Source organism: Epinephelus moara, chromosome 21 (genome assembly GCF_006386435.1).
Source record: "Epinephelus moara isolate mb chromosome 21, YSFRI_EMoa_1.0, whole genome shotgun sequence".
NCBI classification, from domain to species: Eukaryota; Metazoa; Chordata; class Actinopteri; order Perciformes; family Serranidae; genus Epinephelus; species Epinephelus moara.
Window position 1 is genome coordinate 4,542,600 of NC_065526.1, and position 19,721 is coordinate 4,562,320.

Genomic DNA, 19,721 nt, shown 5'->3' on the forward strand with positions numbered 1-19,721 from the left:
AGGCTCAGGTGAAGTTTTAGAGTCCTCACATCACTTGCAGAGATCCAAGGGGAGAGGAGGTAGCAACACAACTCCACCTAATGGAGGCTGACGGTGCCCCAGATTCAAACGTCCAAAAACACATAATTGAAACCACAAAATATCTCCATACTGCTCGTCCGTAGTGATCCAAGTGTCCTGAAGCCCCGACATAAAAAGTTGTTTGGAAAAACGTCATTTGAGCGCGGTGTACAGAGAAGCAGTTACAGCTACAGGCTACAATGAGGCTAAAAACAGAGTTCAAATGACGTTTTTCCAAACAACTTTTTACGTCAGGGCCTCAGGACACTTGGATCTCTGCAAGTGTTGTGAGGACTCTAAAACTTCACCTGAGCCTCCCTCGGCATATGGGTGAGTAGATAATGGCTGAATTTTCATTTTTGGGTGCACTATCCCTTTAAGAGTGCTTTGAAAATTTAAAACTGACCTGGAAGAAAACATGAATGCTTTTAGCCCTTTTTAGAAAATGGGATGGTGGTGGTGCACGTCAGCCTCTTGTGGCTGAAATTAGTATTACAACAACACTTAACAACACTTTTTTCTTAAGCAGAAATGTTTTACGTCTTCATTCCTTTTCTCAAGCAGTACCATGATGTTTAAATTTATTCTCATTCTCACCTGTTTCACTTAGTTTTTTGAGTTTGCCTGCTCACAGTACACGTTGGTTTCAGAAAGACGTGCTAACAAGGCTAAAAAGCTTCAAAAAGCACTGATACATTCCTATTTCACATCATCGTAGCAGTGAAAATGAATATGTATCATACCTCTGCTCATTCATACTTCACACATTGCTTCATTTGTCCTGATCCTCAGACGTACATTGGCTCCATCCTGGCGGCGGTGAACCCTTACCAGTCACTCCCTGACCTGTACGACCGGCCGGCTATGGAGCTGTACAGCCGACACCACCTCGGTGAAATCTCCCCGCACATCTTCGCCGTCGCCAATGAGTGCTACCGCTCACTGTGGAAGAGACTGCAGAACCAGTGTGTCCTGATCAGGTAGGTGATCTTAACAGGATCTTCATAATTGAAGTGGTGTTTCAGTCAGTTGGTCTTTTTTTAAATTGATTTAAAGCTGTAGCAATTGATTTTTTGCCACTAGGGGGCAGAAAAACTCAGAAGCACAAGCTGACAGACAGAAATCAAATCAGATGTTGGCTGAGAATTGTAAAAATGGTGCCATTGCGGGAACTAATATTTCCCCAACTTTTGCTGATCAACTGGCAGCGAATGGCCAGTCAGGATATCCGTATCTTTCTTGTCAGAGGTTATATCGAACCCTCTAATTGGCCGTTTGAATAAATTGCTATGGTCTTAAGCTCACTTAATCGCTCTCCCCTCAGTGTGCCAAACACTTTGATCAAGTTTCAAGTCCCCTGGGCAGTTTGGCTGCAGCTCTGAGGATCTGAGCGCTACACCCCACCACACACACACACACACACACACACACTGTTACTATCTCCATCCTCTGTCCGCTGCTTTCCTTCCTCACATCCTTCCTCTTTAATTTCAGCTGGACGACTTTCACATCCTCCGTCGCTCCATTGTTTTACCAGATAAACGAATACATTCTCTTTCCCCTGACTTCAAAAAAGTTATTTTTACATTTCAGAAATGATAATATTTGACCCCTGATTTAGCTGTCAGCGGATACAGGAGACATCACAGCGTTTGACTCTGTGGGAACTGTTGTGTTTGTGGTCATCGAGGTATCCTGAATATGTGGCCAATGGGGACATTGGGCCAAAATAATCAAGTAGTAAAGGAATTATATAAGAACAAAGGAAATCTAATGAAAGACCTGTCACCCAAGCAAATGTTGGCATTGTACATTTCTGCAAAACACGGATATGTTACATTTGTACGTCATTATGTAGCGCATACATTTTCTTAAGAATTTAACAATGCAGTGGTTAATGTTAAGGCACAAAAACCACTTGGTTATGGTTTGGAAAAGATCATGTTTTGGCTTAAAGGTTCGCTGTGCTGGATTTAGGGCTTTTGGCATTTTTTGCGTCTGGTCTGTTTGTTTTGGAGAGGAAGAGTCCTCTGTGGATAATTTGGCTCCTGGTATGAACATCCTGAACAATGAACACTGAAGGAATTCTAACCTGGAGAAGTTGCAGCTGGTTGTCATCTGCAGTCCTCTCTGCCAGACGTCACTAAATCTCCTCAAATCTTACACGCTGTTCCTTTAACTAAGTGCTTTAAAAGTCAAAATCTTTAACAACAAGAATTATGCAGGACATAAGTGCCATGCTTTGGCATCAACGTCCAACCTCTGTAAGCTCAAACACAGACTGTCCCCCTTTCCAGTTTATCCCAAAGATGTCAGATGGGGTTGAGATCAAAATACATGCTTTTGGTGGCACAGTTGCCACTGGAAGCGCAGTGATTTTTGGTAAACATAACAGCTTGTCATGTCACTATCCTGGCAGGAGAGCAGGGATGTCTTGATAAGAAACAGCTGCTTATTGTGGCACTATCCCCGGTGAAAACACAGTGACTTGTCGCTAAAAGACCACTGTTTGGTGGCTAAAAAGCCACTAGAAATGCAGCAGTGAGTTGCTAAAAAACAGACAGTTGTTTGTTTGATCTTCTCCACCTCCCAGTGACAACATCAGCTCATATGTTATGTCGCGTTAGAAACGTTGATGTGATATATATGAAACATGCAAATGTAACCTGTGCTTGGTTTGCAGAAACATACAATGCCAACATTCTTTTCTGGAGATTGGACTGTATTTCCACAATTCGGAAATATTATTATTGCACTGCCACAAGATTCATAAGTCAGAGCTTCGCAATATCGAATGATTCTGTGAAAATGTGTCTGACTCATCAGCTTGAATCACAAAGTGAGATTGCAAAACAATGGATTGTTTCATCTCTACAGTTTCAGATACCAACGTCAGCCAAGAAACAACACATTCACATGTGTCTGACTTTTGGAAACTTCCTTTCTAAACCACCTTTGTTCAAAGAAAACTGATCTCACCAATGTTAGATCTTTACATGTCTTGTCTCTGGTGGTGGAAAGCATCACAAGCTCAAATATTCCAGTGAACATGGAGAACTTGTAAGCAGAATAGAGACGGTTAAGAGGTGTAGGGGGAGGTGGTGAGTCTCAGTCTGCTGCTTCATCCAGTTTTGCAGTTTTCTGACAATTAGCTGGCATTAGTTTACAGCCCTGTTTGGCCCGGTTTCATTAGTATTGTGGGTAATGAGACACACATGTCCCCTTTTAAATGTAAGCTGGTTTGAATTTGTGAAGAAAGCAGAAAGTAAAGTGTGGCTTTGCTTTCATTGTTAATGACATAATTAAGCACATTCTCATCCTGAGAATTCTTAGTTTACTTCAATCATTGCTGCCATTGCTTTTATTTGCAGCTCCGTGGCCGTAAGCATCGACTGGACGATGTGTAGAGCTTGTCCACAAGAGACTTCCCTGTATCACTGACAGGTTACTGTCTGCTCTCTGCAGTAACATGATTTCTTAATCAACATTTAAAGTAGAAACGGAATTCAGAGAAACCTGGTTTCTCCCAGGCTGCAACTTGACAAATGAAGCCAATGCCAAAATGCCAAAAAGTGCAGTTCCTTGAATGGCCACTTGAGGCTGGCTCCAAGAGTGAGTCAGTCCCTATTGACCCCCGTGTTAAAATGCCCAACTTCACAGCAGAAATAAACATGTGTACGGCCTGGTAATAACAGTTTTTCAATTCAACATTCATGACAACTAAACAGGGGGCAATTTTTATACAAGTCACCAGTTTAAATGTTATTAAGGCTTACAGTTATGCATAATTATGGGCTGGTGGCTTTGAGTGACATCTGCCTAAAGTGTCCTCAGCCTCTCAGTCAGATCCATCCGTAGCTCTTCCACAGCACCAGTCTAGCATCTAAATATGGTCACTTCTGGCTCCAAAAAAACAAGATGGTGACGGCGGAAATGCTGAACAGGAGTCCACAAACTAATGGCTGATGTCATGGTAGCTACGTCCATTATGACGTAAACTTCTCCAGTGAGGGCCTGTCCATTATTTATACAGTTTATGGTTTCTCCTGCAGCCTCTGCATCTCAGGCTGTCCCCAGTATGAGCCTCTTGTCCATGAGCAGATGCTTGCTTCTGCGTGGTGATACAGTTGGTTGCCGTAGTTTGGTAGAGAGAAAATAGGTCTGACATGAAAATGCTCACAACCACGGACTGTATAACAATAATGGAGACATTGAGTTTGTTGCATCCTGTTTTTCACCCTAGAGTTTAGTGTTTTGGCCGTCGCCATCTTGGATTTTGGAGTCAAAAGGGACCATGTGTGGATGAGGGGTCCAAATATGAGGCTGGATCTGATTCATAGACTGTTGTGTAGCAGCCGTGTCCTTAATAATACATAACCTTAAGCTTTAATGAAGTTTAAACAGGTGAGCTATATAAAAATTCGCCCCCCTACAGCTGTCATGAAAGGCGATGTTAGTTGTAGAGACTAAAACCACTTTTTGTACCAGGCTGTAAACATGTTTATTTCTGCTGTTAAGTTGAGCATTTTATCATGGGGGTCTATGGGGATTGACTCACTTTTGGAGCCAGCCTCAAGTGGCCATTAGAGGAACTGCAGTTTTTGGCACTTGTACATAGGCTTCATTTTTCAGCCCTGGAGCTTGCCGCCTTCTCACAACAAGGTTTGTGGATTATCTTGAGAAACTGGGTCATGATTTCTGGAAAGAGACATTGATGTTGAGTTTTTCAAATGCATTTTTTTTGGTGCTTTGAGCACCACAAAAGGAGTACCTTCTGGTTCCATTATATTGGAGAGAAGGCAGACATCTCCAACACTCGGCAACTCACAGCAAAGCAATCTAGATTGAGGAAAAATATGTATTTTGAAAGAGGGATGAGCTGCTCCTTTTAATTGTCTAAATCCTCGTTTAAAGATATGATCAGAGCCTAAATATTGTAAACACATGGTTAAGTTTTGACCTGATTGCTCCAGCTGAAGAGAAGAATCCCTTGTGTTGCTGCTGAAATGTGAAAGACCAGCAGCTCTGTGTGTGCAGTCTCTCCTGTCATGTTCCCTGAGTCGTCCTCTGGCCTGAGCTGCCTCCGTCCTTCTGTTCAGGATACAGAAAGTCTTTTGTCTGGCAGGATGTTGGTCAGTGGGAAGAATATGCACCAGGGCGCACACAACGAGGCGTAAACACAAACATGTCATATTGTCGCTGGAGAAAACCCTGAGCTTCACAATGCTGCCATTCAGCTCTCAGAGACGTATCACTGCTATAGATCTGCTTTGTGTTTGTCCTTATCCCACTAATTCCTGCTACTTTTCCTGCTGCAACAAGCAAATATCCCTCGAGGGTTCAGCAGTCTCATCTCCTCTATCTTTAAAAAAAAATGACTTTGCACTTCCTCCTTGAACTCAAACCATGACCCAGACTCTTCAACGAGTTCTAGAGTTTATGAAAACACCTAATATGCCGCAACATCTGCAGCTTAAAGACAAAGAAAAACAGTTTGGTTGCGCAGTTTTTCCATGACAGCAGCACACGAAGCCATGCAGGCCTGAGAGGACAAACCACAGCCCACAGTCGCGACCTTTAACTGTAGTCTCAGCTAAAACTCAACCTGATGGTTTACTGTGTGTTAGAATAGAGTAAATGACACACTGAGCCTCCCAAGACACACACACTCCTCTTCTAAATCTGATTACTTGCATCTTTGAAAGTATTTTGGGGTTGGAATTGTCATCTCTTGATTGTAGTGTGAAAGTCAAACAGGATGGTCAGACGGTTAGAAAGTTGCAAGTAGGAAAATAAAGGTTATTATAGAGATAAAACAGGACATCAAATGGCTTCTTGTCAAGGCGTAGCCAGGACAAAAATATCCCCTTTAAATTTTTAAGTTTAGTGCAGCTACACTGTGTGATATGGCTATCTATCTATCTATCTATCTATCTATCTATGTCAATTTGCAACGAGAGCTTGAAGTCTATTTATTAGCATCTACTAGCATTTAGCATTGTCGTGCTAATCAGTGTGTCATCTCATGCTGCATTTCTATTGGCTGGTTAATAGACATAGGTGGTCACACAGTGAGATGGTCATCCCAAATTTCTGTCACTGTCAGAATTTTTTTTCGTCTACGGAGATCAAATGGACCAACTAAACACTGAGCACACATTAGCAAGTGATGAGCTCGTTTCTCATCTCAGACATGCCAAACAGCATAGGAGAAACACTAATTTGTAATGTGAAACTGCTTTATTCAGTGTTTTTACCAGTTTTAATCACCTGGTTCGTTTGTTTTTGAGACAAAGAGACCTCTGTGGATAATTCGGCTCCTGGTAGAAACTTCCTGAACAATGAACACTGAAGGAATTCTAACCTGGAGAAGTTTCAGCTGGTTGTAATCTGCAATCCTCACTGCTAGACACTAAATCCACCTTAATCTCACACACTGTTCCTTTAGGTAATAAAGGAGTATTTTCTCACATAAATTGATGCAAGTGTTGCAGTTTATTCTGGGCTTTTTTTAATATGGTAAATAAAAGTTGTCTTAACTGCACTGTCAGTGCCTTGAGATACAAACGCCAGCAACAGATGGAGCACACAACTGAACTAGTGAGAGTGTCACTGTTAAACCTTAGTCTTACTTTTACAACCTCTGGATTTTTTTATCAGCTGTTAATTGTTGCCCTCGAGCAAGGCACTAAACTCCCAGCTGCGCCAGTGGAGCTGCAGCTGAGTGAAGGAGGAGGAGCAGGAGGCGGAAAAAACATCCAGATCTGCGCTTTCAAGTCAGGAAAATCAGTTAAGATCTGCAAACTGGAAACAACTGGCTTCTTAATCGGATAATTGTCCTAATGAGTGAATTCTCTATATGACCACCTTTTATCACACGATAAAAACTGTTTAACAGCAAACTTCAGTGGAGTTGATTTCCCTCTAAAACCAGAGAGAACATGACGTTTTCTCAGTTTAATATTTTAGAAAGATTTTGTGTTGGATCTTTGAGTTGGAGTCTCGCTGATCACCTCTGCGTTGATACATAGACTAAAAGCAGTAGCTGGAGCTCCCTGTGCTCCGCTGCTGTGGGTGATGGATGTGTGAGGCTGTGAATAATTGCAGGGCGGAGCAGTGACACTCAGTTTCTTTTTACTGCCAAGTGTTTTTCCTGAGGGCTGCTGCCCGGCTGTGTGGGCTGACTGCTGAGTGAACGTCAGGATGGAGGCTGTTCAGGGTTCGGGAGGCAACATGGAACCCTGATCTTACTGTAGACTCATTGTTTTTGGTTGTTTGCAACAAGACAAACATGTTAACCACAGTAAACAAAGTCCTCTTGCAACAATAGTGGCGCTAACAAAAACCCTTTTGCTTGTGAAAAGGTGAAGAGAAAAATGAGGAGAAAACTGAACAAGCTGCTGTTATGCACCAGACCAAGTACAGAAAACAATAATGGGCTAAACTGCAGAGTGTTTGTGCTTCAACATGAACTAAAAATCACAACTCAAAGATCCAATCACCTGCTTTCTTTTTTAAAGCTTTCAAACACATCTGGCTAAGACTGCAACTAACAGTTATTTTCATCATTGATCCCCGATTAATTGACTCATTGTTTTGTCCATTAAATGTCTAAAAATGTTGAAAAATGCCCGTTATAATATCCAGCAACCTAAAAGTGATGCATACTCAACTTCTTTTACTCGACTAATGCTCGAATACCCAAAGGGATTAATTTTACTGTTATATATGACTAATAACTGCATCAATTCTGCACATTTCACGCTGATTAGTTGTTAAATTGTTGCAGCTTTACATTTCACAGTCATCATCAGCAAATGGAACTGGATCATGTGACCTAATGGCTGGGTTGAATCGAAATTTGAATCGACTGACTCGTCTTGCGTGGTGACCTGAAACAGCAGTCTCTTGGTTAAAATGAAAAACAACCAATGAGCACTGCAATGTCGTGTTCACAAGCGGTGCGCCATAGCCAATGACGAGTAATTACAACGCATCAGTGTGGACTTAAAAGGACATTGCATTGGGTTGGCGACGTTTTGGTGCGACAGTGAGGACTTGGAGAAATGGGTCAGTCAGCGGTAATCACGCACTGCATGGACAGTGATGTTCAGTGGTGTTACGTTTAAGCCTGAATGACAATCGGTTCTCTGTCTTATATTCATTAAATCATTGAATTAAAGCCCAAGTGTGCGGGTTCATACCACTGTAGCAAACCAGGTTTATTAAGTGTACGACTACAGTGAATATTTATTGATCTACTCACTGGAGACAGACAAACGCTCCACAGCTGGGATGGTATCCTGGAGGGATATATTCTGGCACCGATCCTCTCCAAAAGGTCGCCAAACTGGGTCCGGGTCAGTCTGAAGTAGCGCTGGAATCTGCTGTCATCCAGGCACAGCTCCAAAAGGTGGTGTAATTCCCCGAGCTGTGTGCGCCTCTGGAGAATCAGATGGACCCAGACATGGCGGCATCTGGATCTGTGACAGTTTTGGGTCTTCTTCAGCAGGAACAAAGCAGCAACCCTCACAATGCAGACGACAGACTGAAAAATGGTGGTTGAAGGAAGCCCCTTCTCGCGTACACACAAATTCACGTGCGTATGAAGTGAATCAACACCAAATATTCTGGCGCTCAAACTCAGTTGAGTAATGCAACACAAAAATTCACATCATGTTCGGTATGAACACATTATTCATCTGTCTTGAGTTGTTTGTGTTTGTATGAGACATATTGTCGTGGTGACGTAAACCCCAATCTCACCACTGAAATTTAGCGGTAGATCCGGCATATCTGCCAGCTACAACAACTGTTAAATGGTCTGCAGACTTATTTGGTGCACCACAGGCATACACCAGCATGCCAGTGGTGCGGAACCATTCAGACGGAAGATGGAAATGGAGTAAAACAAGTTGACAGTTCTGTTCGATATCAGGCAAGTGACCTAAGTGTGGAAGCTCTGAAAAAACTATTTCAGTGGACTTTTGATTGGAACTTATTTGTCATGAAAATGCGGCCTGCAGGTCTAATGTGGCCTGATCTACTGTAACTGCATTTACTCTTTATGGGAGTAAAAGTAAGTACGTTTTTGGAAATGAGGGGAGCAGCAACACGTATTAACATTTTTGTAATTTCAGTTTCTGTGATAGAAGTGAAACAGATTGTGTCGAGGCGAGACTGAACACTGGTTTCATTTTCAAGTTAACATCCGCAAACCAGCGCTCGTGTTTCAAACTCAACAAACTGCAAACTTTTTACAGCCAGGATTTAAGATCGTAAACTTTGTGTGTTTGATACCTAAAGTTAGGTCCTGGTTGGAGGATCACTTTAACACTGAGTCAAAGTCCAGCTGCCACAGTACGTGGTCTGCTTCATAATGATGACACACACACACACATTTCCCCCCAAAAAACACCAAAGCCATCTCAGAGCGGACCCTCATAAAACATGTAACATGGCAGCACCCCCTCACATACAGAGAAACGATCACTTTGTGTAAGTGTGTGTGTGTGTGTGTGTGTGTGTGAGGAAGAGGAGCTATAAATTGCAAGCTGGCACTTTCAGGCGAGGCAGGAAGCCTTCTCGTCGGATTTAGGGATTGTGGGTAATCAGATCCAGGCAGAGGGAGGTGAATGAAACAGGAGCTGGTGTAAAAGAAGACGAGGAGGAGGAGGAGGAGGAGGAGGAGGAGGAGGAAGAGGAGGAGGAGGAAGAAACCAGCTCTAACACAAGGCATCTGCTCATTAATGCTCATGAATGCCACTTTGCCTTTTCACTGATGCAGATACCTGCCTGCGTCGAGCCACATGATTTTAATGGGAAGCCCCCCCCCCGGTGTGTTTTTGCTGCACATTTCAGCAAGAAGTTGTTCTGAACCGCCAACGAAGTAGCTGGAAAACCTCCAAACCTTCATTGCACACAGCTCATGCCACCATGGCAGGTTTTCTTCTGGATAATAAAGCAATAAACAGGAGATTCAGACAGAATTTGCATGTTTTTATGACCTAATACCCTGCGTTTGGTCTGAGGCGGTTTTTCCCTTTATTGGGCCTCTTAAAGCTGCATTATACAATGGTATTTTAGACAACAGTGTTTTCCTAACTTTGTGGCAACAGTTTGTGTTTGTCCCTTTACTGTTTCAACATGAAATCGTCAGCTCTCAGTATCATAGGAACATTTTGTTGTACCAAAAAAGTTTTGGGGTTTGACACTCACGTTTTGTTTTCGTTGTAAAATGCTGCTACTTGTCTCTAGAAGAAGAAGAAGAAGTCTAAAGGTCTAAAGGAAGAAGTCTAAAGGTCATTGCGCATTACATAAAACACTGCGAGACTCTTTCATTTACCAAAATTAAGATTTTAGGGTTGATATTGTTTTGACTGGCTGGCTCTGTTTCCAAAACAGCCCAGATTTGATTAAATGACAAAGCTCTGAGGGTGTTAACCTGCACAGCCAACAGTCCCCGACCCAGCAGTTCGTCCCTGACCTCCTGACCCCAGAGGTGGGTGTGAGGTCAAACTCAAGACTCTCCAGTCTCGTTAATTACTCAGGCATCTGGGGTCGCAAAAGCCCCGCAGCAAAGCCCTGCAAAACATACCTGAAAGGTTTTCTCTTGGCAGGATTTATCTGCACTGTGAGTCAGATTAATAATTTGACTGTGACCAAAGGAAGGAATGCATCACAGCAGAGGAGGAGAGCATGATGGGAAGGAAACACACAGTATCCGGGGTGTTTGTTTTCAGTGCAACATGAGATGAGCGGTAATTTAAACCTGAACTTTTCTTGGTTGGTGACTAACATCGGTATTTGTTTTTGTGTCTTTTATTGCCTCGCATAAATTAGAAGCGTTCATGAGAAAGTGAGGATGAATCTGAGTACTTTAAAGTAAAATAGTTTGGTGTTTTCATAAGGTCACTTTGGATTCTTGTGGTTTGTTAGACTTAACAAACACAGTCAGTGCTTTGTTTTAGGCTGCAGTCTGAAAACACACTCTTACAGTCAATCCTTTTCTCAATGACCAAAAACAATACGCTAAGTTGTTTCTGTCAGCAGACTTACAACCTCCGACTGTTGTTCACATCCATGCTTCTCTTCATTTTGAATTAGCATGTTGGTTTTGCAAGCATTGACCTAAAACTAGCCTACAGCTGAGACCAGCAGGAAGTTTGTCATTAGCTGTAGAGGCTTTGTGTCATGAATGTAAGTGCTGGACAAGTTGGACCAGTTGTTAACCCAATTCAGTTTTGGATTCTTGCAGCCTGAAGTGCCTGATTTCACAGCAACTTTTCTAAACAATTGCAATGTGTGTTCAGATGTATTTTGCGTATTTATGCCTCTGTGCTGCAATGGCCATGGCTGGAGGCCTTAGGTTTTCATCCCTCCGTCCATCCATCCATCCCATTCTTGTGGATGCACAACACATTCTCATATCGCCACTTGGTCATGGACTTTCCACTTCGATAATGACGTGCAAGATACCCTGAGTGCATCTGTTGATGAGACGTTCTGGGACTCAGTGTCAACTTCGGCCATGTCCACACGGAGACGAGAGTAGGTGTGTCCGCAAAGGTTTTTTATCGTATAGACCTTTCGTTTTAGGAGCCCAAATACGCCAACTTTTGAAACCGGGTCCCAGAGTGAAAAAATCTGAAGACACCACCTTCATGTTTCCGTATTTACAACACAGTACGCCTCTTTTCTGAAGCGATGATGCCATCACCCCACCTCTCCCTTAACCCGCATGCGCTAGTCAACATTCTCCTGCAGTTTTGTAGTTTTGTAATCAAGTGTGACCCTAAGTAGCAGCTCTACCTCGTCGTCAGTCCATACAAAGTGGGCTCCTCTGGCATTTGTATTTTCCGCCATCTTCTTCTTCGTCTTTGTTAACATCGCAGAAGTTTTATGAGCATGCTCCATTGTTTTTGGTGTACTCTGTGGCAGCGTTGCAGCGCCACTTTCAGGCCTTGCATATATACTACAGCGCTTTCAGTGGCTTCATGTTTACGTTCACATATCTTGAGACGATTCCGTGTTCATGGAAAACTTTTAAAAAACGAAATCGGTTCCGTCTTCGTGTGGATATGGTCTTCAGCCTGTTACGTGCATTGTGTCTTTTCAAAATACAATTCCGTTTTCACAGATACAGTCTCTTTCAAAATAAAATGTACTATGTTGGTACAACACCACGAATCCTCAACAAACAACGCTCAAGGTTACGTTTAGTCAACACATGTACGTGGTTAGGTTTAGAAAACATAACTGGGTTTAGCTTTACAATTATACAGGAAGCAAACACCAAAGTCAGGGATTATTGGACCCATCCACCACCTCACCCACCTACCTTACTCGGACTTGTCGCCCCCTTAACTGATGTTGCTGTCTGGCCGTGTTTCCCCCTGTAGCTGTTGGGCACTATTACACACTGCTGGCACCGGGCCATGTATCATGCCAATGTGAAAGGACAGCTTTTTTCATCTGTGTCTGACATGGAAGTCATTGCCAAAGTGTCGGTATTCGACGACTTCAGAATGAAACCGGGTTGGAACGGGATATTTCAAGGAAGCCTTGAAGGAATCAGTTAACTGCCTTGCACGATCCTTGGCAGTCTTTTTTGTTGGTGAATGTGAGATGTTCAAAACCTCAAGCAGTGAGATGAGTTTGGTGACATTATGCAGTGGACTGATATGATTGGTAAAACTCACAGAAAACAACGATTGCTGGTCAAAAAAGTCGTGGTGATTGGACAAAATTGCAAGGTTATGCAAAATTCCCAGCCACACTGATTCCAGGGCGGCATGGTGGTGCAGTGGCGGTGCAATGGTTGGCACCTTCGCCAGAGGGTTCTGGGATCGAACCCTCAGGCTGGCTTGGGCCCCTCTGCGTGGAGTTTGCATGTTCTCCTTGTATCAGCGTGGGTTTTCACTCACTCAGCTTCCGTTCACAGTCCAAAGAGGTGTGAATGTGATGTGTCAGCCCATGACCCTGATGAACTTTATTCAGTAGTTGTGGAACTGTTCACTCTGGACCAAAGTGTTTCACCAACAGACCCATATTTCTGAAGTCAGTCTGCTAGTGTTGCTGAGAGTGTTTGAGTGTGTGACTAATTGACTTGTTACGTTTTAATATTTCTGGCAGTGTAGCACAACTCCTGCAGAGCAGCCTGGCAGAAGTCAGACTCGCATTCCAGTCCATCTTAACAAGTAATTTAATCTCAATGTAAAATAAATTTGCTTTAAACAAGCAGGTAGTCGGATGAGATCATTCCAGTTTTCTCTAGAGAAAAAGTTCTGAGTTCTTCAGACTCAACACCAGATTCAATGACGTGTAGAGGGATTGTTTTTTTTGTGTCATTGCGTTTCACTTTTCGTCTCAGTTTCTCCTTCCTGCTCACAAACTCTTTTACTCTCTAACAGAGTCTGCCGCTCAGCTCCTCGGTACAAAAGGCCTGGGTGAGGTCCAGAGCTGTGAGGGCAGTTTGTCCAACACGCTCAGTCGCTCCGCTGAAGACTCCCTCCTTCCTGCCTGTGGGGGGTTTTACCTTGGGTGGCAACAGCATGTAGAGAGCCAGGGATTAGTACAAAGGCAGGGTGCTGTTTAGTTGTACGTGTGTGTGTGTGTGTGTGTGTGTGTGTGTGTGTGTCCTACTTTGGATACGTTGGCATGCTGCCAGAGGTCTTTTAAGTGAGTTACATTTAGCCGGCCCTTTCACATTTGGCCATCACTGTAGTCTAAGCTATTTAAATGAGTTACACACACCAAGCCCTTTAAAGTAAGATCCAATCTCTTTAAGAAAGTTTGACCCACTGTTGGAGAGAGCCACTGGTGAGATCTGGAGTTGTGTTTGGATTTACCGTCTCTATTCAGCTGTAATGAAGACCCCCAAAACACAAACCCAAGATTCACGACTATATAACTGGTCTGTCTTACTTTGAAAAGTTCTGCAAGCAGAGATAGTCAGCCACCGTGAAGTCAGTCGCTGAAATGGAAGTAGTGTATAATTTTGGAGCAGGGGAAAGACAAGGAGAAGTTTAGAGACTTAACAGCTTTTTAAGACTATCGTGTCATATTGAAGATAAGATACAAAGGACATAAAAACATGAGTGAAAAAAATAATGAAAATATGCTACGAGTCAAAACATATCTTTAAAGTTTGTAGTATTTTTACGAACTTTAAAGCTAGAGCCATCAAGTTTTGGCCACTAGGGGGCAGAAAAACGTTGACGGACACAAAAACATAGATCACAGATCTTCCAGGACAAATGCAGTCAGAGTTTTCTGATGTTTTGTGGATGGCAGATAGTGAAAGGATTGAAAGCAGGTGGAAAAAATTACCTCAGAGAGGGGGAGGAAAGAAAGCAACGATATGTGGTCTCAGTTTAGAGTCTACAAGCTACCAATAGCCTTGGTTGTTTATCCCAAGGTGTCTTAATCAAAATTATAATGCCGTATTGATGTTTAAAATGCTACAAACAGAAGCTTTCAAAGACACTAATGACCCAAACCATCTCTGTGTTTATTTTCCCATGTGGAGTGTGTAAGCTGAAGCCTGCCCTGTCATAACATCTGTCCACATGTGCAGCGTGGTCAAGTCTCAAGCTACAGCCAGACACCCTGAGTTTACATTATCTGCAGTCCTGTTTTCTGTCCATCAGGAATGTGTCACTGACTCGGGGCACATGACCGGTCATGCTCCACAGCTGATGAATAACATTCAAGTTTAACTATATTTATAAAACACAGCTACAAGAGTTCAGTGCTGTCCAAGAGACAAATGATGGGGATAAATGAGTTTTGGCTGTACGTTTAAAGCTACACCACCTCGACTGTATGTATGCATTTTTCCACTTTTAGATATTGTTTGCATTTCTCCCACCACCTCCACATATATCAGTTTTAAACCTACCGGGTTCATTTCTAGTGGCACTCTCCATAATTTAAGTTCTGAATCTAGAAGACACCAAAAACACAGAGCACAAACTCCTGCAACACTAAATAGTCCCCCTGCTTCTCAAAAATACATAACTATCAGATTTTAGGTAAATTGATTCTCTAAACAAACTTCCCAGTGTTCAGTTTTGTCTGTTTTAGCACCTTTAGAGATCCAGTGTGTAGGATTTAGGATTTATATGCAGAAATGGCATATGATATTCATAATTATGTTTTCATTAAGGCCCTGACACACCAAGCCGACAGTCGGCTGTCAACCGAAGTCGAGCTGTCGGTGAGCGTCTGTCGCCCTAGTTTTTGCGGTGTGTCCCGCACCGTCGGCACTTTGGCATCGGCGGCTTTTCGGCCGATTGAGCATATTGAATCGCCGGTGGAGCTTGTCGGTGAGAGAGATAATAATAATCTCTTTATTTGGATAGGGACAGTGCACATTAATGAACATCGATCATACATCTCTGTAAACATGCCGGATTGTAGCAAAGCTGCTAATTTGCATCCGTAGTCTGGGCGGACTGCTGCCATGAACTCATCCCGATTAGCCTGAGCAGTGGGCAGACTACAGGTTCAGGTTTTATTCCCTCGCCCCTGTAGTGAGTGAATCTGCCTGTAGTGAAACCGGGGCTAACCGGTGCTTCCTCCTCAGGCTCCACTTCACTCAGCTGCCCGACAGACCCGCTGCTTCTTCCCACTTTAAACTGAATAACGAACCGGAGCTAGCTGGGAGCGGCTAGCAGAGCGTTAGCCGCAGCATGACCGGAGGGAAGCACAGCCAGTTAGCCTCCGCTAGACTCCCAGCTAGCCCTGGCTCTCCGTTTGGATCCAACCGGAGCACCGAGCCCTGGTTTGTTATTCAGGTTAAAGTGGGAAGAAGCAGCGGGTTTATCGGGCAGCTGAGTGAAGTGGAGCCTGCGGAGGAAACACCGGGACCGTCTGGATGTAATAGTCCGTGGAGGTGCTGCGGTGCTCGGCTGCACAGATAGGAAACCCCTCGGCTGACAGGATGTACCACTCTCTCACTCCGCTCTCTCTCACGCAGGCGCAGAACGTACGTGCTACTTGGCCGTCGGATGTAGTCCGTGTAGTGTGTTCAAATGCAACTGACACAGGGCGACGTGAGGCGACGTAGACGGCGCAACAGTTGGCTTTCTAGTTCTTTGATGTCGGTTTGGTGTATTCACACCTTTCATGTGTAAAAACCTGAAACCAAGAATCAATGTGCTTTTGTTACCTTAGAATGAGTCGTTTATGTCTCAATACAGTCCTATCCCTCCGCCATGTTTCTACAGTAGCCTAGAACAGACAAACCAAACACTGGCTCTAGATAGGGACATTAGAGTTTTCACAGTGTAGTTGTCCTACACACTTGGCAGAGAAGCTTCAGTTGGTTGCAATCTGCAACCTCACCACTAGATGCCACTAAATCCTACACATTAGACCTGTAAACTGTCCTTACCCCATCCGTGTTATCTAAAGCTCCACCAAACACTTTCGGTGCGGTACCTTTGGAACCAAAAGTAACCCTTTAGACATGGAACCTAGACCCTAGGTGTGTTAAGCGTTTTCACTGTAAACAGTGCTCTTAAATGTGGGCGGGGTTGTTGTCACTCACACCTCAACACAGTATGTTAGATTTTACCTGCTTCCCTGTCCCTTTTTTTTTGTAGAGAACTTTGGTTCAGGAAGAGCTCCATTCAAGATTTTGTTTGTTCAATGGAGTTTAATAATCTCCAGCTTCTACTTTCTGCTTTAGGACATAACTGAAAAGGAAACATTTCTGCTTTACTCGATTAGTTTCCAGTGGTTAGAGTCAGGAGCAGTAGGGGGAGGAGAGTGGATGTTTTTCACAGTGCCATGACTATACGGTATGTACCTCAGGCCTCTGAATGCCCCAGGAGGAGGATATGTTGTTAAGTAGTCTGTCCATATGTTCCTCACTGCCTCTCTCCTGCTGTCAGTTCATGAAATATGCACGTTGAATATATAAAACAAGCTTCGAACTTGTTTTCAAGGTGCTCTTATGTATTAGTAATCTGTGCTTAGATTGTGGGGTCGTTGATGGAAGACAGTGGAGCTACCTTTAAGAGGTGTTTTTAAGGTCCTAATGAGCCTTTTTGGACAGATAGAAGGGATTCTTCAATGATGGCAGTTGACGAAACACCAGGTGGTGATAATATGTAATACTAAGCTGAGAGGCAGGAAAACATCCTTTCATTTTATAGTTACAGTTTACTAATAAAACTATTATTGCTGGCTGCTCTGTCCCTATCTGTTCAGCTGCTGTGGCTTCTGCTCGCTGTCACTGTGTCTCTTACATTTTCTTTAACTTTATTGCAAGCAAACTGGACACAAAATATCACTCTCTGTGCAGCAGCCTCAATATTCTTCAGGCATTTTCTTACAGTCTCCTTCAGCAGTGTTAAGCCCTCACAGTGATTGCCCTATGGGGAGCCACCCAGCCATTATCCAAATGAAGAGTTTTGATCCTAAAATGAATCACACCTACTGTTATAAAATGTTTACAGACGTGTAAAGCAGCACTCATTTAACATTTAAGACGCCATAGAGAGGACTTTTAAAACAAAGGCCTGCCCTCTTCTCGAACCTCACATCACTCCACCTACATGTTGTAGTGTTTTAGAGTTTTGATGTTTTGTCCTGACTTTCACTTCAGTTCATGACAATCAGAAAATCAACCTGCAGACGCTATAATCTGGTGTTTTTCATGTCAGTGTTACATTATCTGCAGGCTGCACTGAAATACGGTCAGAAATAGAAGCAGAATAAAGCATGAAACAAACAATGTTAGCTCCTTCCTTTGTGCAAACAAAGTCGTAAAAGTAATTATTGTTAATGTCAAATTTGGCACAAATGTCCACATAAACTCAACAATGAATTGATTCAGTTTTGGTGGTCAAAGGTCATGATCACTGTGACCTTATCCGTCTCATTCTTGTGAATGTGATATCTCAGGATGCCTTGAGAAAACTTTGGCACAAACATCCACTTGGACTCAATAATGAACAAATTAGAATTTGATGGTCACGGGTCAAAGGCCAAGGTCACTGTGACCTCGTCTATCTCATGCTTGTGAACGCAATATCTCAAGCATGCTTTGAGAGAACTTCAAATTTGGCACAAACCTCCTCTTGTACTTAACAATGAACTGATTAGATTTTGGTGGTCAGAGATCAAGGTCACTATAACCTTGCATCTGTGTCATTTTCATAAATGCGATATCTCAAGAACACCTCAAAGGAATTTCTTTAAATTTGCCACAAACGTTCACTTGAATGAACTGATAACAATTTGTTGGTCAAAGGCCAAGGTGACTGTAGCCTCAAAAAAATGTTTTTGGACATAATTTAAGACTTTATGTGCTAATTATAGCAAAAATTTACAGAAAATATCTCTTCATAATTCAGGAACAGAAGGGGAGACATTTGCTTGGATACTGAATTGGTGACACTAATCTTTGGTGTCTATCTTGAAACTGATTGTGCTGATTGTATAGATCTTCTGTGCGGTCTGGGGGACATTTGTGGGAAGCATCCATGTTTTGACAGACATGGATGTAAAACTGTGAGTTCAACTTGTAGTAATTCTAGATCATTAATTTTTATGGACATTTATGCCTTTACTTGATAGTGATGGTGCAGAGAGGGTTGGGGAATGACATGCAGCAAACTGTCTGGCCAGTGGGGAACAGAACTGGAGCCTCACTGCTCAGGGCGTTTGTGTCCATATGGTATGCACCCTAACCACTCGGCTGTCGGGTCACCCTGTAAAGGACACCTCTGCTGTGAACTGTCTTGTTTGTGTTAAATAATGTTTTTTATTATGTGGGGTCTAATGTGCTGCTCTGTAGTTGCTTTCAGTGTCATGTGTAATTGGTTTTTAGGTTAATAATTAACGTGGCCAGCCTGAACCTCACACTGTGTGGCTGGGGGTTGCCAGGTTCATTGCTAATGTCACCAGAGGAGTGTGAGAGGTTTCCACAGACATCACGCTGTGTTCAACAGTAGTGTAAGCTTCATTAATGCAGTGGAACTATATCATGTAGCTGCAGTTTTGGTGGGTGATTTTTTATTTATTGTGTTGTGTTTAATGGCGGTCAGGTGCTTTACAGTTGTGAAAACTCTTAAATACAAAGTTGTTCAAGAGAAATCATAATGTATTAGCCTCTGAAATTTTAATATTTGGTAATTATTCATTTGCTTTGCATATAACCAAACAGCATGCTCAGATACATTAGCGATGTGTAACTCTGGACATTTTCCTTTTTCTACTAGGAACCTTATTTTACTGCAGTAACTGATTCTGATGCCCTGTTGCATTGTGTTAATTAAGTTTTAAGTGGTTTAATCTCTCAAAACATGTCCTCAAACTACCTGTTGTAGACAGAAAACAAGAAAGATGCACAGAAAGTTCACAGTGCGTCATAGCTCAAACTACAAACTTGTCTTAATCTAAGAGTCAACAAAAACATAACAAAGTTAAACAAAGTCTTTGGAGACCCAGAATCCATGTCGGTCTGCTGCCAGGTCCTGTATGAGACGCTCAGATAATAATGAATGGAAAAATGTCTCCAATCCAGCCAGTCGGAGTATAAACAAAGCCTGCAGCTGGACGAGAGTGACGCGGGACACCAGTGATTACAGGCTGATGAAGCTTGTCAGGTGGTTTGACATGCAGAATCATAGTGATCACTGCAGTGA

At 42.9% G+C, this 19,721-nt stretch overlaps 1 protein-coding gene across 1 annotated transcript in view; it reads left to right on the top strand.

The window, feature by feature from the left end:
• Nucleotides 1-19,721, top strand: part of LOC126409158 (unconventional myosin-X-like) — a 159,682-nt gene that overhangs the window by 92,380 nt on the left and 47,581 nt on the right. Inside the window, exon 4 of the mRNA XM_050075114.1 lies at nt 853-1,040. Within this exon, the coding sequence (XP_049931071.1) occupies nt 853-1,040 (188 nt within the window). The remainder of the gene's footprint in view (nt 1-852; nt 1,041-19,721) is intronic.